Source organism: Sinocyclocheilus rhinocerous, unplaced genomic scaffold (assembly GCF_001515625.1).
Source record: "Sinocyclocheilus rhinocerous isolate Xijiao unplaced genomic scaffold, SAMN03320098_v1.1 scaffold349, whole genome shotgun sequence".
Lineage (NCBI taxonomy): Eukaryota > Metazoa > Chordata > Actinopteri > Cypriniformes > Cyprinidae > Sinocyclocheilus > Sinocyclocheilus rhinocerous.
This window is the reverse complement of record NW_015637137.1, coordinates 1,355,352-1,376,526: the sequence shown is the minus strand read 5'-3', so window position 1 is coordinate 1,376,526 and position 21,175 is coordinate 1,355,352. Positions and strand designations below refer to the sequence as shown.

At 37.0% G+C, this 21,175-nt stretch overlaps 1 protein-coding gene across 2 annotated transcripts in view; it reads right to left on the bottom strand.

Moving 5' to 3' along the window:
- Positions 1–6,136: 6,136 nt before the first annotated feature.
- The window catches only part of LOC107748564 (bone morphogenetic protein receptor type-2-like), a 23,750-nt gene continuing 8,711 nt past the window's right edge, over positions 6,137–21,175 (bottom strand). Inside the window, exons 2-13 of one of the 2 annotated variants that reach the window (XM_016563411.1) lie at positions 17,674–17,829; positions 17,418–17,594; positions 17,038–17,145; positions 16,843–16,934; positions 15,951–16,178; positions 15,087–15,201; positions 13,795–13,955; positions 13,521–13,668; positions 13,301–13,437; positions 13,037–13,206; positions 9,706–10,916; positions 6,137–8,235 (exon numbers count right to left, since the gene is read on the bottom strand). In XM_016563411.1, the coding sequence (XP_016418897.1) occupies positions 7,964–8,235; positions 9,706–10,916; positions 13,037–13,206; positions 13,301–13,437; positions 13,521–13,668; positions 13,795–13,955; positions 15,087–15,201; positions 15,951–16,178; positions 16,843–16,934; positions 17,038–17,145; positions 17,418–17,594; positions 17,674–17,829 (2,975 nt within the window). In that variant the 3' untranslated portion in view covers positions 6,137–7,963. The remainder of the gene's footprint in view (positions 8,236–9,705; positions 10,917–13,036; positions 13,207–13,300; positions 13,438–13,520; positions 13,669–13,794; positions 13,956–15,086; positions 15,202–15,950; positions 16,179–16,842; positions 16,935–17,037; positions 17,146–17,417; positions 17,595–17,673; positions 17,830–21,175) is intronic. The other variant, XM_016563412.1, reaches the window with a different exon arrangement.

Sequence of the window (21,175 nt, the reverse complement as noted above, 5' to 3'; positions counted from 1 at the left end):
CCTAAGAAACCCTATATATATATATATATATATATATATATATATATATGGCTGTTATTAATAGTGAATAAATCTAAAGCTTTTGAGACTATTAATAGATTATTTTGTGTTATTTCATTTGTCATTAGGGGGGGTGCCCTTTTTCAGTTTCAGCACATGCCCCTCAAAAGGTCTGTGCACGGCCCTGATTACATGGACTACAGTACAGATTCTAAATAAAATACAAAATATGATACAGTGCTTTTGGTGACAATTACATTACAATTTCCTCCCCTATTAATGATTCTTCAGTAACTTGATCTGTAATAGTGAGAGTTCAATCTAACGTATGCTGTCCACAAGCAGGGCCAGTAGCAGTCCATCTGGGAGGGTAACAGACACCACGGGCAGGGCCTTTGATATGTGTTACAGGACACAGATGCATACACATACACAAACGTCATGAAAGAAACAGACACGGACAGCTGTGTGATTGCCACTGTGAATGAACTGCACTAGCTTACTGAAGCGTGTGTTGGGGGAGGACGTAGGCCATTAATTGAAATGTAACACTCATATTGATCCAAATGCACATTCATGCCCCTGGCCACCTATCCTCATTTAGCTGATCTCACAACAGGCACAGGAAACAAAGAAAATAAGGAGCGATCGGTCACACAATCTATCATCAACCACAGTGTTAATCAAGTTTAAATGTACACAGAAAAAAGGAACAATTAGTCACAAAATCTATCGTGTGATTGGAAATGTCAGGCTTTTTACGACATACAGCTTAAGCAAGTGTATATATGATCTTGTGAGAACTCATCAGTCTCTGAAGTTTTGAATTAATCTGTATAGTTTAAGCATGTGTTTGCAGGACGGTCAGTGTCATATAAGTGTCTACGATAAAGATAAGGAAAAATCATATTTAGGGATAAAAGTTTTTTAAATAGTAATAAGCAGTAAAGCAGTTTTATATTTTTCCCCCTGAGAAATAGCAATAAATTATTAAGCCAAACTACACTATAGCATTCAAAAGTTTATTGCATCCCCGCTGAATAAAATGATTCAGCAGGGATGCAATAAATTGATCAAGACTGACAGTGAAGACATTTATATTATTACAAAAAATTTTATTTCATATAAATGCTGTTCTTTTAAACTTTCTTATAAATCAAAGAATCCTGAAAAAAAAATGTGTATGACAGTTTTCACAAAAAACATTAAGCAGCACAACTGTTTTCAACACCGATAATAAGAAAATGTTTCTTGAGCAGCAAATCAGAATGATTTCTGAAGGATCATGTGACCCTGAAGACTGGAGTAATGATGCTGAAAATTCAGCTTTGCTATCAAAGGAATACATTACATTTTAAAATATGTTATTTTAAAATATTTCTAATCAATTAATTGCAGCCCTGTTGAGCATAAGAGTAAAAAAAAAACTTTTGAATGTATTTTTTTCTTTTCAATAATTTAATTCTTTAATGAGGCTTTTTCTTCATTATTATATAAGGAGGGTTGTATCGCCCTGACATTTTTTACTTCACACCCTCCCAAAAATGAATTTGAATACAGAAATAAAAAACATAGAAGAGGTGAATTAGGCTAGCTGTTGCAATAAATGTATTTTTGAATAACTTAGATTAAGACAAACAAAATGAGCATCATGCCATTGATCCATGAAAATCATTATAGCTAAGCATTTGTGCCTGTATAAAAATGTGCTCTTTGGGGGTTCAAATTAAGACCCTTCCAGGCCCCTTATGTGCAGATCTGTTTGATCAAGTGACCTGTGAACATCAGAGGAGACAAATCCTTTTGGATTTCCTATGAATCCCCTCTAAAGTTGTTTGAGTGACATATTAGGAATAATGATCAGATGGGTTTTCACTTGAACAAGAAAGCAGGGAAAAAGGAACATAGAGACACCAGAAAAAGAAAAATAGGCCATAAAGTACGTTCCTCTGATTGAGAGCTAAAATATGTGAAAACAAATTAGGAGCCATTGACCCAAAGTTCCATTAGCGGACCCCAGCATTCCTGCTTACCAGCCATTACCACAAACACACTTAACTGAGAAACTGTGTGTGTGTGTGTGTGTGATACAGTTTATAAACCATCTGTTTATTTTCCGTCTTTCGACATGGATGATAATCAAAGGCGTCATTAAAATGTACAGCACTAAGTCACAAAGCCAAACTTAATTGATGTCAAAAGGCTAAATCCAAAGTCTAATCGCTGAACCATAAGTAACCATGGTAACACTAGCTGGACAGAAAAACACTGGTCTGATTCAAAACCTTGTGGGTCGACCCACAAATCTAGGGAACTGCCACTGAGCCTTCCAGTAGCAGGACAGGGCTACACAGAGAGTTTATGTACTGCGGAAGTAGACATAACAGCATTTTAATGTACTTGGGAGTTCACTAAATGAAGGAAGAGTTGCTCTGATGTAACCCTTGGGTTTTATGCCTTGCTAATAGTCATAATGGTGACAGATTAAGCATGTAACCTCTAAATTCTTATCAATGATTGTACAGCAAAACATTTTAGGGTATGAAAGTGAATTAAGAGGCCAAGAACAACCACTAAAACTAAAACAATCCAGCATCACTTTAAAGCAATAGTTAAATTCATCGTAAAAAAATGAATATTTTGTTGAATAGTTTACTTATCCTCATGCCATTCCAAACCTGTATGACTTCTACTGTGGAACACAAGTAAAGATATCCTGAAGAATCCAGCCTGCTCTCTTCTACACAGAGAAACTCAATTGGGACTGGGCTGTCAAGGTCTAAAATTGACAAAAACTACCATAAAAGCACAAAAAGTAAAAGTATTATAAAAGTAGTAGATACAATGCATGAGTTATATGTGACCCTGGACCACAAAACCAGTCAGAAGGGTAAATTTTTCGAAATTAGGATTTATACATCACCTGAAAGCTGAATAAATAAGCTTTCCATTGATGTATGGTTTGTTAGGATAGGACAAAATTTGGCCGAAATACAACTATTTGAAAATCTGGAATCTGAGGGTGCAAAAAAAAAAATATTGAGAAAATTGCCTTTAAACTTGTCCAAATAAAATCCTTAGCAATGCATATTACTAATAAAAAATTACGTTTTAATATATTTACAATAGGATATTTACAAAATATCTTCATGGAACATGATCTTTACTTAATATTCTAATGATTTTTGGCATAAAAGAAAAATCAATAATTTTGACCCATACAATGTATTTTTGGCTATTGCTACAAATAGGCTATACCCCAGCGACTTAAGACTGGTTTTGTGGTCCAGGGTCACATATTCCAATTCTTCTGAAGTCATACAAAAACTTTTACCTTGGGCTGTTTTTTACGGATTTGAACACATGCAACCACAAATTAGATTTACATCACAGGTAAACATTTTCAGTGACTAACTAATTCAGTCATAGTTTGCTCATAAAATTTCAATGAGCTGAACAGCAAAGTACCAAACATCAGGATCTGCACACAAAAATATAAGCAAACGCTCATGTAGATTTAATCCATTAAGTCCTCAATATAGTTCTATGAAGTACTTTAATGGCAGTTTTGTGGTGTTTAGTCATACCAGTTTTTGGGTTGGTAAGATTTTGTACATTTTTTATATTTATTTATTTATTTGAAAGCTGTCTCTTTTGCTCACTAAAGCTGCATTAATTTGAACTCCAATAAAACATTAATATTGTGCATTATTATTACAATTATAAAAAAATATTCTATGTTAATACACTTATTGGAATATAGCTCATGAATAAATTAAAGCATAATTTCTTTCTGTAATAGCAAAGCTGAATTTGCAGCAGTCATTTCTCCAGTCTTCAGCATCATATGATCCTTCAGAAATAATTCTAATAAGCTGATGTGGTGCTTCAGAGACATTTCTTATTATTATCACAGTTGAAAACAGTTGTGCTGCTCAATTTTTGTGGAAGCCATGATAAATATTTCTCAGGATTCTTTGATGAATATAAAGTCCAAAAGAATAGTATATACTTGAAATATAAATGTTTGTAACAAAAAATGTAATATATGTAAGTCTATATAATATAGTCAAAAATTACTTTTGGTTATTATTTGATGCATCCTTGCTGAATTAAAAATATATATATACTAACCTCCAAATTTTGAACAGTAGTGAATATGTCTATATTTATACTTTTTAAAGCTTTTCCATTCAGCTTTAATTGTATGGAAGAGCATTGACATTGTGCTCCACAGAGAAAAGAAAGCGAAATGGGTTTGGAACGATATGTGGGTAAGTAAATTAAACAACTTTCAGAATTTTTGGGTGATCTATTCCTTTAAGAGAATGAAATTTCTTGATCTTTAAATGGTGTTCCTAGCACAAAAGACTGTTTTGCACAAAATGAGGATGGCAAACTATTATTTTCAAAGAGGTATGGCTGAAAAGATGATGGTGGCAATGATGGAGATTTGACAGGTGGCAGGTGCTCAATTTATGAACTTTAAAACAAGTTTGAGCCCTCACTGACATTTATCTGATGCCCTGTTTTTACCTTTTAGTTACTCCCATCTGAGCACGTTAATGGCCCTGTCCTATATTTCATATTTAGGTCATTACGTGAATAAATTACAGAGGTTGTTAATAGAAAAGAACTAATACAATAAAAGTGTAATTTGAATCAAACGCAGACTTTAAGGTTGAACTTCACTCACCACCAGTACAGAAGTGCGCACCACCTCGGAGACGCTCTGGCGTAACTCAGCGGCGGTGCCCGGCTTACTCAGACCGCGTGTGAACTTTCGTGTCTCGGGCTGAGCCGAAGAGGCCATCGCACCTTTCTTGTGTTTAAAAGATGAATTCTATGATTACATGTCTATAGACAAAAATGTACGCAGTCCTGCGAGGAAGTCCTCAGTTGGGACCTGTCCTTCACAACAAGACGCAGCGACGCATTCCCAGTCCCTACAGTAAACAACACCATGGAGTGGGTCATCTGTCCTCTTCCAAACTACATACTTCTGTTTGTTTTCGCAGCGTCGGATGGAAGCTGAGAGGTAACACGTTGTGAGCGACGGTTCCCCGGAGTCCCGCGTCGCTCCGCGGCAGTGTCGCACCGCTGTGCGTGTCAGTGAGTGCTGAAGCTCCCGCGCGAGCAGCAACGCCTCCCCTCAAAAACTCAGCGGAGCCAAGGAGCTAAATTGCTTCCATGTAAAAGCTTATGTCATATTGAACTGATGTGTGTGTTATTATTTGTTCCGTTGAAACGCTATAAAACTTATTACGCAATTTAAGACATCACGAAATGGCACGTTTTAAACAGCAGAACAACAGGGAAATACTGGGCAACACGTTCTATAAAGCCATGTAGGCTACTATAAAATATAAAGTATTTTTAATTAACCATATGATAGGCTAACTGTTTATAATACGTTACCTGTTATTAACCTTTAAGGAATACATTAAAAACACTATATTTAAATATGAACTTACATTATAGTCTTAACTGTACAGTCATTACAGTAAAGATGTATCCATAATCTCCGGATTCAGTTATTTATGAAACAACACATTGCAGTTCAATGTGTATTATTAGAGATTATGAATAGCTCTACCTTTATACAGGCTTCATAAAAGGTGCACCAATTATTCCACATAAATCCTTATATTATATTTAAATTTAAATTTTACCTAAGAGTGGTGGTAAAAAAAAAAGGTTTAAATTAGTGCTTTCAAACGATTAATATAGCAATTAATCGCATCCAAAATAAACGTTTTGTTTACATAATATATGTGTGTGTACTGTGTAGCAGCCTATGTTAATTATGTATATATAAATACACACACATGCATGTATATATTTCAGAAAAATTTTATGTTTATATATTACATATATTTATATATAATATAAATTATATGAATGCAAATATATACATGTAAATACATGTAAATCTTTTCAAAATATATACTGTACGAGTGTGTATTTATATATACATAATAAATATACACAGAACACACACATATATTATGCAAACAAAAACTTTTATTTTGGATGCGATTAATCGCGATTTATCATTTGACAGCACTAGTTTAAATAAAAATGCATGCACCGATTCTAATGGGTCAAGGTTAGAATAACATATTTTAGTGCGCCGACTAGTGGTGAAACTATCATATTGCAATTCCAAGTGCTTGATGACAGTGAAATATCTTTTCATCACACTGTAAATAAACAGAGACTATGCAAATGCAAAGCATAATTTAATTTAAATCTGCAAATAGCAATACACTTTTACAGTCTGCACCTTCTTATACAAATCACAATTTTCAAAATGTCTCAGCAAGGGGTAATAAAATGATTGATCACGACACTACGATTACAACGATTGTGTTAACAGGAGAAATAACATCATACAAACACTCATCCACGCATACATGCACAAACACGCACATGTGTGCATAAACACACTAGGGGCGCAGCTGAAAGTTTCTTGTGCTCTTTAAGATGCATTTAAGACATGCGACAGTCAGTTCAGGTGAGGATAATATGGGACTCTGTTTATATGATTATAATAACAGCGTCTGATTCGTTATCACTGACTTGCCAGAGCAGTTTAGTAACATAAGAAGGTTTGATTTCAGACCAGAGCTGCTTGCTTCATGTCTTTGTGCATAGCAAAAAATTGCTCGTGTGCTGTGCTTTGAAAAAAGACTATTCTCAGGTTTCTATCTGATTAAACCTTTGCCCTTTGTTGACTTCTTGTTCATCAAATGATTGGAACAGGTAAGTGCATACGAAGATGCACATCCCCATAGGAATAGTTACAAACATGCAGCACAAAAACCTTTCACACGACTAGACACAAGACACAAAGATACAGGAACAAGCACACAGAGAACTGATCTTGTGTGCTCAAGCACACTCACTCACACATAGAAAAATAAGTAAATAACAAGTAGGTCCAAAGCATCATTAGACAGTTTAACAGGATCCAGAACAGTCAGTTGACCGAGTGCAGCTTTGTCTTGCGTCTCTGAGTAAAGCTTGTCCAGAAGGCGAGAAGTGTGACTTCTGCGTTTGCTCATATCAGATGTCGCCTTGGTCTCTGTACAGTCCCACCATTTCTAAATAGTGTCTTGAGTGTCTGATGCTGAGATACATTGTGCCACCACAGTGAAATGTGTTGAATTGCTGTTTTTGTGGTCTGTTGGCTTCTTTCAGACCTCAGAAAGAGAAGCCTGCTGTTATTTTGCACACACAACAGCACTTACAATATCCGATGCTGTGAGCACAGTCACGGAACTTCAGTAATATTCTCTCATAAATCTCATAGCTGCAGGAAACCGTGCATGGGAAAATATTATAGAATGTAAACATATTCAGCAGGTCTGCATGGGAAAGAATGAAAGCTTTGTAACCTTACAAATGACAAAAAGTGTTAATGAGTAATCTTATAATCTTATAACAGGGCTTCCACATATTCTGACCGATGAATTTTCAAGATTTTTATCATTTTATAGAGGTTACACTCACAAAGAGAAATTAAATATTTTAGAGATGAGCATAACTAAGAATTAATATAGACTATTGAAATTTCCATTACTTTAAGATTTTTTTCCAGGTCTAGTAATCAAAATTCCCTGACATTTTCAGATTTTCCATGACCTTGGGAATGTGATGATTAAGTACACATTTACACTATTAATATTAGGGACCATTTCAAATGGTCAAAATAATTATGATTTATAACTTCAAGCAAAAAAAGTGCAACCAAAAAGTGGCTTACTTAAAAAGAAACATCCAAACATTAAACTAAAAGATGGCTGCATAGCTCTTTTCAATGTAAATCCACTAAGACTCTTACTGTGCTTACAACTGGGGTTAAATTTAAGACATTTATATGGTCCAGTCCACACTTGTCTCCACAAACTTTAGACTGTTTGATTTGACATTTTTTTCAAGAGCAAAGTGAGGTTTATGTTCAAAAGTCACAGTCATTGGGATCTGAGAAGCAAGATCCTCCCCGACTACCTAGATGCACGGCAGAGGCTGATTTAGGTCTGCTGGTACCGGCCTGATTCTGGTTCTGACCGGGCCCTCCATGAAGTCTGTTGTTGTTGACTTCAGCATCCAGTGTATCTGTGGTGATAACCCAGCTGGCAGGACGCCACTTCTTCAGAGCATAAGGTGTCTTCACGCGCTTCTTGATTTTATCTCCTGATCCCTCTGTCACGTCACCGGCAGACTTGCCTTCTGTGGGTGAACCAAGAGATTACAACATAAACATGTCATTTTAAAATGTAAAACAATGGGCCTCATTCATTGGATTTATGTGTAAATTGTTCCAAAACTAAATATTTTTTACAGAGCAATTCATTATGCGGTAACACTTTATTTTAAGGTGTTCTTGTTTCACGTTACATGTACTTACTATTATAATAACAATCAATTATGCATAATTACACGCTAGTAACCCTAATCCTAACCCTAACCATATAGTAAGTACATGGAGTTAATTAATATTACTCAGTACTTAAATGTATAATTACACTGTAACAAGGACACCTTAAAATAAAGTGTAACCCATTATGTTCATGTTTCAGGAAAAAAGGCCTGTAAGAGTGAACATATTGGTGTAAACATCAAAAATGATTGTTAACAATAAAAATGAAAATATGAAAAAGGGTGGTAAATTAACTTTGGCTAGTGAACGTCCAATTTTACCAGCCACTCAGATTTTAACCAGTCAATTTTATCAAATGTTAATATATAAAATAACTCATTATATACCGTACATGAAATCGGACTAATTTAAAAAAGCAAATAATTATCTGTTAAAATACATTAGCTAATAGCATTAGTGCAGCGGCGGACCGCAAATCTTTGGTCCCACGCGAACCACACCCAAAAGTGGCGACTTTTGTATATGTCAACAAACGAAATAATGAAAATAGTGAAACAGTGGATGAATAGTATTGCCGATAGAGGTATACAGTGTAACTTGGCAATATTTATCTCTATTATTTTAATTTTGAGGGGGTCACTATAAATGGGTCAACCCTGCCTGACACTATCCAGCTATCCCATTCAACTACACATAAAATACCACTAAATATAAAAACTACTATTTAATGTAACTTTAGATCATGTTATCATATGTTAATTAGCAATAATTAAATATGAAATAATTATTATCCACTGTTACAGGAAGCTTGACAGATATTGTCAGAGCTCTTAAATAGACAAAAAGAACGTTTGGAAAACTTTGTAGAAATTAACAGAAGAAATAGATAAGCTACATAAAATAGATCAAATACATAAGCAGTGTCTTAAAGGCCCAAAAATGTCACAATTCTTCAACTCAATTGATTTTTGTTGCCAAATTCTATTATCTTAGTTTGCAACATGAAAGTAAAGCTATTTCTGTGAAGGTGCGAGACTTCTAATTCATTCACCGCTGTACGTAAACAACTAGAAGAATAACAAAGTGAGATAAAACTAGTGGTGCAATGGTTTAAAAATGTAAAATGCTCTACAAACCAGCTTGTTTATAATTATGACAACACAAGATAATATGATAAAAATACTAATATCAAGTTTGCGACATCAAGTAGAATTAGGACCCCTTGAAAAAAACTCTTTGGTTCTGCAAAAAAGTACATATTTTGCATTCAAAAGGGCAAATTTAGTTAAAATAAGTTGAGTTTAAGCATTGATACTCACCTAGTAATGGCAGTGTGGTCATGGACAGATCTAGTGAGTTGGGTCTCTCAGGTCTGCGCACACGGTTCTGTCTGAGCAGGGCCGCTCCTTGTGTCTGAGCTTGGGGTTGTGCCTGTGGAGGAACCACGGTTGGGGCAGGACACAGGCCGGGCAGCGCAACAGGCTCCACGGTAGAAGCTGATGGAGCATCTCCTGTTGGACCAACATTGTCACTGTTCTCTCCTCCCTCTCCTCCACCCTCAGTGTCTCCCTCACCCTCTCCCTCGCCATTGTTGTTATTGCTGTTGTTGTTGTTCGCATTGTCAGGATGCGCCTCTCTTCTCAGAAGAGGCTCTTGCTCGTCAGGGCTAGTGTTCAAGAGGCCAAAGGTCAAGCCCTCTGAACTCATGGCGCCCTTCCAACGGACATCATTGGCTGCACTTCCTGCTGACTCAGGTGCTGCTCCGTTCGCATATTTACTCACTGCTGCCGCAGCATCGTTGTTGGCAACGGTAATCGGCCTGGCCTCATGTGCCGCTCTGACCGCACTGGCTTTAGCCACACCCATCTCGACTTTCTTCAGATTCGACTTTCCGAGTTTCCCAAACTTCATCCGCAGTGATGAAGATGACAAGGCGGGTGTTTTCCCAGAAGGCTTAGCATGGAGACTTAGGCTACTCGGCCTCTTAGGAACGTTCTGCTGCTTAGGTAGGATGGTTATAGGGGTGTCAGTAAGCCGACCAGAACCCTGTGACCCTGAAACCTCAGAAACAATCTTCATGAGGGGGTAGAACGGGCCATGTGAGGTCGATGTTTCCGGAGAGCAGAACTGCTTCTGCGAAAGCTCCATCAGGCTCTCTTCAGAGCTCTCTCTCAAGTTCCTCTGGACTTCACTTGGGTCCAGTTTTGGTATCTCCAGGTCTTCCTGGGTCAGCTGAGCACAGGGACGGACACTGTTGCCCACTGGTGGAAGCTGTGTGGCATTGCAGGACTCTGAGACAGGAGTAGGGAAGGTGCTTTCTGTCCCAGACGTTCGTGATTGGGCCTGCTGCCACTCATAGTTGATGCAGTTCCTGTTCTTCTCTGCAGGGTTAGACCCTCCCACCAAGGGTGGGTCCATTGAGGTGTCATTGTGGAGGGGTTTATCAGCGCCCTCATGGTCTTCAGTGTTTGTAGATGAGTGTTCAAGGAAAGAACCCACCTTAGGCATCTGCCTTCCAGTAGAGAAGTTCCTAGAAAATTTAAGTTGAAATAAGAATCACTTACTGTAAGATAAAGGCCTACATAGACTTATGCACATTGCAAATGACAACAATTGACCATGATTTGTGACAGTTTGTGCTAATTATTTATTATTTTTCTGGAGTTCTACAGACTTTTTAACTGGGACTAACTGGGGATGTGCATTGTGCATTATTAATTATTAATTACCCATGGTTGAATTAATTGTTTGAATGCATTGTTGAAGTTAAAGATATTATTGCCTTTGGATTTTCATTAGTTATGCAGCAAGTACTGGTTATTTATTGCTTGTGGTCGTACAGTGCAATAATGAGGTTGTTCAATCAGTGATTGCTGATTATCTGCAGTTTTACAGTGAGTGGTCAGTGATTACTGGTTACTGATTACCTGTGTATGTAGAGTAAGTGGTCAGTATTACAGATTACCTGTTGTTGTACATTTGGTCACTGTTGTTATTGGTCAGTGATTTCTAATTACTTATGATCATACAGTGAGTCAGTGATTATTGGTTACCACTGGTTGTACAGTGAGTGATCAATGATTTCTGGTTATTGATTACCTGTGGTTGTACAGTGATTAGTCAGTGATTATTGATTACCTGTGGTCGTATAGTGAGTTGTCAATGACTGTTGGTTACCTCTGGTTGTACAGTGAATGGTCAGCAATTACTGATTAACTGCTGTATGTGTTGTAAGTGATCACTGATTACTGGTTATTGATTATTTGCAGTTGTACACTAATTATTAGTTATTCATTACCTGTAGTGAGTGGTCAGTGATTATTGGTTACTGAAAAATTTTCAGGTTATATAGTGAGTGGTCAGTGATTATTGGTTATTGATTGATTATTGATTACCTGTAGCTGTACAGTGAATGGTCAGTGATTATAGGTTACTTGTTATTGATACCTGTGGTTGTACAGTAATTATTTGTTATATATTACCTGTGGTTATACAGTGAGGGGTCAGTGATTATTGGTTACAGATTACCTGTGGTTGTACAGTAATTATTGGTTACTGATTACCTGTGGTTGGTTATACAGTTAATGGTCAGTGATTATAGATTACTGATTACTTGTGGTTGTACAATAGTTATTGGTTATTGATTACCTGTGGTTGTAGAGTGAGTAATCAGTAATTATTGGTTACTTATTACCTGAATCTATAAAGTGAATGGTGAGTGATTATTGGTTATTGATAATTTTCAGGTTATACAGTTAGTAGTCAGTGATTATAGGTTACTGATTACCTGTGTATAGTATGTGTATACTATATGGTTGTATAGTAATTATTTGTTATTTATTACCTGTGGTTGTACAGTAATTACTGGTTATTGATTACCTGTGGTTGTACAGTGAGTGGTCAGTAATTATTGGTTATTGATTACCCGTGATTGTATGGTAAATATTGGTTATTGATTACCTGTGGTTGTACAGTGAGTGGCCAGTAATTATTGGTTTTTGATTACCTGTGATTGTATGGTAAATATTGGTTATTGGTTAATTGTGGTTGTACAGTGAGTGGTCAGTAATTATTGGTTATTGATTACCTGTGTTTGTATGGTAAATATTGGTTATTGATTAACTGTGGTTATACAGTCAGTGGTCAGTAATAATTACTGGTTATTGATTACCTGTGGTTGTACAGTGAGTGGTCAATAATTATTGGTTTTTGATTACCTGTGATTGTATGGTAAATATTGGTTATTGATTACCTGTGGTTATACAGTCAGTGGTCAGTAATAATTACTGGTTATTGATTACCTGTGGTTGTACAGTGAGTGGTCAGTAATTATTGGTTATTGATTACCTGTGGTTGTACAGTGAGTGGTCAATAATTATTGGTTTTTGATTATCTGTGATTGTATGGTAAATATTGGTTATTGATTACCTGTGGTTATACAGTCAGTGGTCAGTAATAATTACTGGTTATTGATTACCTGTGGTTGTACAGTGAGTGGTCAGTAATTATTGGTTATTGATTACCTGTGGTTATACAGTCAGTGGTCAGTAATTACTGGGTATTGATTACCTGTGGTTGTAAAGTGAATGGTCAATAATTATTGGTTTTTGATTACCTGTGACTGTATGGTAAATATTGTTTATTGATTACCTGTGGTTAAACAGTGCAGTACTGGGGTTAAGAGCAGGACTGACTGATTTTTCCCTGTCCCAGATAAGGAGCAGTTCAGCAAGTCTCTCCTCTGCACACTGAGCCGTCAGTCGGGCTTCAGCATCCTGATCCCAGCAGTCTTCCATTGTCTCTTTCAGAGAGTGCACCATCTGCAGATAAACACAGGCACATCAACATCAACAAATCTATTTTAGTCCATGTTGATAAGCTGCATTTGTGTGTGTTCACATCTTAATTTCTCACCAGGCTATTTTCTTTCCAGGCCTCTGGGAATTTGGGTCTTTCTTTTTCTCGGGACACAAGTGCCTGCATGTCTTCTATGGTAGGGTGATTACCCACCTCTGCCTGAAACGCCATCTGAAAAGCTGGAACTGTCTCACCTAGTGGGATAGAAGATTTTTATTGAGTACAAACAGCAGCTGTGACATGGAAAGATCTGCATGTGTACATGTGTGTGTGGTACCTGGGAAGAGGTCCGCACACCGCATGAAGGTCTCCCAGTAAAGCAGACCCAGCGCATAAACATCCACTTGTTTCAGCGCTGACTCACAATCTCTTAGATTGACTGCCCCTTCTAACACTTCTGGAGCCATGTATCGCACTGTACCCACCTATTGAGTGAGATGAAGAGGTAAAACATATGATTAGTCCGAGGTATTATTGTCCAAATCACTGGTCTGCTTTAGATTTTGCTGGGTTGGTTCAGACTGGACCATTCTAAATTGCTGTTTGCTGACCTCACTGATGGCACTGTTGTCCTCTTCTCCATGCCCAGGCGGTCTCTTTCCCGTCAGAATCATGGAAAGTCCAAAATCACTGATCACACATGAGCCATCTGTCTTCACCAGCACATTCCTACTGTTCAGATCCCGGTGGGACACGGCCGGTTTATACACATCTAACAATGAGAAGAACAGAGGGAAGGAAAAGAGAGATTGAAGGCGGGGAGTGGGATGAGAGAGGACAGAAAATTACACGAGAGTGAATCATAATATCAGAATTACCACTAGAGAGCACTAGGAGCCACTTGGAACAGGAATTTTACCAATGTAAGTGGTCCAGTTAGGCACAAGTGCTTAAAACACTTAAAAATACAGTAAATAAATTTAATGCACAGCTTTGAGTGGCTTATGTTTGTTTCCTCTGTTTTACAAAAGCCACTGAAATATATAATAAAAAAATGACTATTTTATTAAATGTTTATTTTATCATTTAGTTTTTAATGTATTTTTATCCGTAAATAATTGCATTTATTTACTGATTACTAATATAGGTCATTAAACTCTCTACACTGTCAAAGGTAGTGGTCACTGTTTTGTGAAATGAATATCTGTTTGAAAAACAATATTGGTTTGGAAGTGGCCCATCCAAACAGATTTTAGAGCCAGTCCACTTTGTTATATAATCATGCTGTGTATGAGAGTATATACGAGTGTGCATTTGTATGTGGAAGTTTGGCCAGTTTCTGAGAGTTAAAAAAAGCATCGGTCATTATATATCAGGATGACTGCACTGAAGATGAAGACATAGCATCACTTTCTTTCTTTCTTTAGTCTCTCTTTCTGTCGCAGTCTTTATGCCTTTCATTTCCATGCATTTTTTTAAACTAAATAAAATCAGAACACTTTTAGAGCCTTTCACACTGAAACAAAGACAAAGAAAACAAAAAAAAAGCATTGAGAATTACGCCCCATCCCTGCCTTCCTGCTTTCTCAGACTGAAGCTATAAATAAAGCGCACACACCCACTGTCACATCCTATTCTATTTTCAATAGAAATGTAACATTATAAATGTCTTTACTTTTGCTTTTGATCAATGTAATGTGTGCTTGCTGCATTCTAATATTAATATCTTTCCCAAAAAAAAATCTTACTGACCCTAAACTTTTGAATAGAAGTGTATATCATAATTGTATGAAAAAGAGTGGCCACTATATTCATCAATATTCTGTATTTCACAGAGGAAAGAGCTCGGGTTTGGAACGACAATTGTCTGAAATATGAATTTATTTGTTATTTTGTGTCTCACCCCCTCTCTGTATCTCTGTGTGCAGGTACGCCAACCCTCTGGTGACAGACAGAGCCAAACGACAGCAGCTCAGCCAGTCCACAGTCTGCCCGCACAGATACGTGCACAGAGAGCCCTGGGAAAGACAGAGGGAGTACTCTATTCAGAGGAAATCATCTGCAAAGTACAGGGAGGAACGCACAGGAAAAACAGAGTGGGGGGGCAGAGGAGGGGAAGAGGAGGGAGAAGCGAGGGAGGACGAGATTAAAGCGCAGAGGAAGAAAGAAAAGCTGTGGTGTATCTCAAAATTTATGCACTCCTGCCATACCTCAGGACTACCTCAGGGATGCCTCCTGTCACTATGGCAACCTGGCTTGAGGTTAGCCCACAGGCTGAAAGCCCACGGTTATGAATAATTGAAAACTTCTCAGCTCAGTCAATAATCTCTCTCTTCCTCCATAATATCGAGAGAGTGTGTTGTGGGTGTGAGTATGTGGTAAAATGAGGATATTCTGCTAAATTGTACCATAAGTCCAAAAAAAAAAAAAAAACGAGAGGATGAAAAAAGTCACAGAGGAAAACTGAAGGAAGAGAATAAGCGAGTTTTAGGTGATATCCAAAGATACCGCATTACACTTGTGAGATGCTGTTACCACAAGATCAAACATGACATAAGATCCCTCGGGTCTCTAAATATAACCACAAAATAAATGCGTGCACTTTGAAACTGTGATGTAGAGAAGAAGGAATGTGAGAGAAAAAAACAGGAACAGACTAAATGGCTGAGAGGAAAAAAATAAGCAATCTGGAATTAGACTTGAGTTTTTGCGTTTGTTACTTTTTGGGCGGCTAGTTTGGGTTCCTCAGTGTTCTTGCGATACTCACATGCGGGTAAAACTCCAGCAAGAGGAGAAACTCTGTCCGGCCTTCTGTACCGACACGTTCCTCGCTCTCTAATAAGCGTGCTACGCTCTCATGATCCAGGAGGAGGCGATAAATCATACGCTCATTAGTAAACTGCTGCCGGTTAGCAGAAACAAAAACTTTCACTGCCACAGATCGGTCCTCCAGTGAACCGCGATATACTGTTCCATACCGGCCCCGGCCAATCAGCTGTGAGGAAAAGAAAGAAATATTCTAATGTTCAAATCCTTGGTGCCAGTAAGATTTTTTAATGTTTAAGTCTCTTATGCTCACCAAGGCTGCATTTACATGATCAAAAATACTGTAAAACATTAATATTATAAAATATTATTACCATTTAAAATAACTGTTTCCTATTTTAATAGGTTTTAAAGTGTAATTTATTCCTGTGATGATCCTCCAGAAATCATTTTAATATGTTGATTTGGTGCTGAAGAAACATTTCTTATTATCGCTGTTGAAAACGACTGTGCTGCTTAATATTTTTGTAAAAAATAATGCATTTTTTCTGGATTCTTTGATGAATAGAAAGTTAAAAATAACATTTATTTTAAAATAGAATTATTTTGTGACTTGTCATTACAAATGCCCTTACTTTCACTTTAATATTTACAACAGGACTATGGGTCTCCTGGGTTTTTTAAGCAGATATTAAATATTTTTAATAAATTATATATTATTTTATTATAGTATCACAGCGCTATGTGATTTTTAATCAAATCAAACATTTTACCATTTATTTTTACACAGTTTATGTTGCTTCATCAATACTCACATTTTCCATAGGGGTTTATATACACTATTTTCTTTGCTTAAATGAGGCGGAAAAAAGAATCAAGCTGTGATTGGTCACCTCCAGCAGCACTAGGTTGTCTAAATCCAGAGAAGGAGGGGAAAGCGCAGTCTCCAGAATATCCAAGGTATGCAGAGAGTGTTTACCACGTCCTGGAATACACATAGGTATATAAATCCACATGCACATAGGTAATTTCATTGGTAGGATTGAATCATACATGAAAAGCATCATAACATCACTACAGTAACGCACCACTTAGCATGCGGTAGCCGAAAAAAAGCAGAATGACGAGGACAGCAACCATGAACACAGTTGCTAATGCTGCAACTATGGCTTCCTCTCTGTAAAGATGGCGGGAATCTTGAAGGATTAAAAGACAAAACGTTAGATCATGGACCAGATAATGAACTAGGATTAACAAATATTTTGCCAAAGTGCTATAAAATTAACATTAATAATTAAATAAAATTTACAAATAATTACAAATAATTAATCAAATTCAACCCGTCTTTCATTTGTACCTACTGTTAGTACAAACACATCTTTCACTCAAACTCATTTGTTTCCGTTTGCTGAACACTCTCTGTATGTCTATGAACCACCCACACACCCACACACACACACACACTCACGTAGAGGCTGTACGGTGGTCGGGGGAGGAGGTGGGAAGTCCTCAGTGAAGTTCAGGTTGCACATGTCTTTTTTGCAGCAGCAGAATCGAAGCGTTCCATTCTTGGCCATTGACGGTGGGCTGGTCACCACGCAGCGGTCATAGCACTCCTGATATTCACCTACATTTGTCCAGCAACCTGTTTCAAATGGAGTAAATCAAGGTGAGACTGACTGTAAAGTGATTTGTGTGTGAATGCGTGGAATGTATTTATGTACCTTGCTTCTCTAGCAGAATTGCATTGTTCTTTTTCACCCAGAGTCCAAAGCAGTGACCTCCTTGATTACAGCGAATGGTGGAGTTCTCAAGAAAGACACGTCCCTCTCCATGTGGCTTTTCTGTGTACGCACACTCCCTCTGCTCACTCTGTGCAGCTAAAAAGTCAGAGGAAGGAAGAGTTGAAATGAGAACGAAAGACAAAAAATAAGACAAACACAGGATTATGTAAGGATTAGGAAATAAAATGGTAGAATGAATAACTAGATATTTCAAAATATGAGTACTGTAAATATTCTAAAATATATATTTTTAATGTTTTTCTAATATAATATTATAAAAACTGAGAAGAAGATCTGATTAGATGAGTCTTGTTCAAAGCCAATGCATTCACATAATTAAATTACCTCTCTCTCATATATATGTATATAGGCCTATATGTATACTGTATATATGATCATCTTCTTCTTGGCAGCTTGGAGTATTAATATACATTTTACAGTACAAACAAGCCTATAGTTTCATAAAAGCAGTAGCTCACTCAAGGCCTTGCGTTACAGTGGTTTTACCACAATTGACACCAATTACGTAACAGCACTACTTAAAAAGAATAAGAAACTAATTACAAGCAATAGGACAAAAAACTAGTAGAACAAATTAATAAGAAATGCTACATACATTGTATAAAGTAATCACATGTATAAAACAAAAGTTAAAAAACATTTTTATTTAGTCAAGAGCAATGAGAGATTTTCTCTTTTGTTGTTTGATTAACATGAATGACAGAGAGCAGGAATATTAGACTGCTGTCACTTTAAGAGCTGCCCTGATCCAATATACTGCCACATGTGCTTTCTTTCTCAGCTTCACTTAAGACTTAAATTACTGCGTTTATGAGGATACTTGCAAAAACGGGCATTTTGACACATACAAGTGTGTGTATTTAACTGTTCACACCCTATAAAGGGGCAAAAATAACTCAGTTCAATACTCCCACATTCTATTTGATCCGATTTGATGTCTATTTTCTTTTGTCTGACATTAACATTTTCCTGCTGAAAAAAACTATAGAAACCATCACAGAATTTGTAATGGTTTTACTGCCTATAATGGGAATTGTACTGGTTTTAATGAAAACTGTAATGGTGACCGTTGGTCTCTACTGGTAATTGGTCGCCTTCTATAATGATGGCTTGTTAAAACCACTAAATCCTAATGGAATATGTCCCATAACACACTACAGGAAACCATTTTTTTATTTTAATGGTTAAAAGTTGACGGTTTGTAATCTTTGTAATGGTATTTGTAGTGGAAACCATTAGAATTTTTGTGATGGTTTCTATTGTTTTTTCAGCAGGGTTCTACATAAGGTCTATGAAGACCTGCCTTACTACATGATGGATTCTGTCTGTCTGGGTCTAAAAGGGGGGAGGGGTTATTATGATATCTTAACAGGTGCTCAGTGCTATCTAGCAAGTAGCAGAGAAGAAAAAACTGGGTATGGATGTGACTGGTGTTCTTCTGTGGCCATCAGTTGTTTTGAGAATGCAATATCTTAGCCAGACAGGCTTTGTGAGAAGCAAACTTATGCAGGTGATGCAGTTTGAAGACACTATCAGTGAGGAATGCAGATGACGCTTATCTCGGAAGGGAGCTCAACTTTGGGAGATTATGTCCAAGGACATCCTTAGCTATGATGTCCATAGAGGCATGTCTCTCTCCCCTCCCACTCTCTTCTCTGCTCATGGTCTGCTTTTGGAGGAGGATGTGAATGTTTTCTGATAGCAACACAACTGAGCAGTTACCCAGGGGGCTTTATTCTACTAAACCCACACACTAACCCTGAGAGTGCATGCAAAGACACACACAAACATTATGTGTCTGCTGCATTATGCCAGCAGACACGTGTACGTGCACACACTCAGGGATATACAAACACATGTTTTTCAGGTATTATTAATGTATGTCCACACTACATACACACATATAGTAAGTTTACAAAAAGCAGTTGTAATTTTACTGTTCTGAAAGTCAACGGCCATATTTTGTCCCCAAATATTGAGTTATAATATTGAGTAATTATATTGAGTAATTTTGTCCATTTTAAATAAAATGTGAGAATTCTCCTGCATTAAAATCATGAACTGTGAAATACTTTTCAAATTGAACAATATGGACTAATAAATATATTTTATATATAATATATATAAAATAAAAACAACAATGCTGAAATACATTTTTAAATGTTTGCGACTGAATTTTGATTGATTTTATATATATTTTCATATTCTCTTTCATTTGAATTTGAGCACAGTGGAGTGAAACCTGTTTGTCACAGGACAGATTAGTCTAAGAAACCCAGTATTGCTCATAACTTATTTCTGACAAAATGTGTAGTGATTCTGTCATCATTTACTCACACTCATGTTCTGCCATGAATTTCTTTCTTCTGTGGAACATAAAGGAAGATATTTTGAAGAATGTTGGCAACTAAACAGTTTTGGTTCCCATTATATGGACAAAAAAATACAGTGGAAGTCAATGAGAAACTGTTGGGTTACCAACATTCATCTTTTCTGTTCCGCAGTACAAGAAAGTCATACACTCTCAAAATAAAAGGTACAAAAGCTGTCACTAGGGTGGTACCTTTTCAAAAGGTACAAATATGTACCATTTACATACCTGTATGTACACTTTAGGTACTAATACAGTATGTACCTTTAAGGTATTTGTATGCACCCTTTAGGGGTAAATAGGATACAACGTTGTACTCTCTGAAAGGGTACCACAGTGGTAGATTTTGTACAGGTGTACAGGTTTGGAATGACATCTATGGGAGTCTAACTGTTGGAAACAAAATATCTTGAAATGTCCTGCAGTGTAACAACAGTGTCATGTGGTGTGACATACACTCTAAAAAATGCTGGGTTGTTTCAACATGGACTAACCCAACTTTTGGGTTAAAAATTTAATGTAAAAATGTAACCCAACAGCTAGTCGATATTTGACTCAAAGTTGGGTTGAAACAACCCAGCATTTTTAGACTGAAGAAAACTGTTTAAAGTGCTCTATTAAAGGGGTCATATGATGCGATTTCAATTTTTCCTTTCTCTTTGGAGTGTTACAAGCTCTTGGTGCATAAAGAAGATCTGTAAAGTTGCAAAGACTAAAGTCTCAAATCCAAAGAGATATTCTTTCTAAAAGTTAAGAGTCAGCCACACCTACCTAAAACGTCTCGTTCCAACACGCCCCCACATACCTACATCACTATCTGGAACGATTTGCATAACGCCGCCCAAATGTTCACGCAAAGAAAGAAGGCGTAACAATTATTCTTGCTGTAGTATTGTTGCGGTTGCCATGTCGTGAAGGCGCTTGTGTGTTTCGTTGTGAAAGCGAAACTACTTTGTTTGGCCTTCCAAAAGAGGACGATATCCGCTTCGTCATGCCTAGAGCTGATCCGTGCTGGTCGCTGAGAAAATAAATCAACTTCGCGCTGTGGAT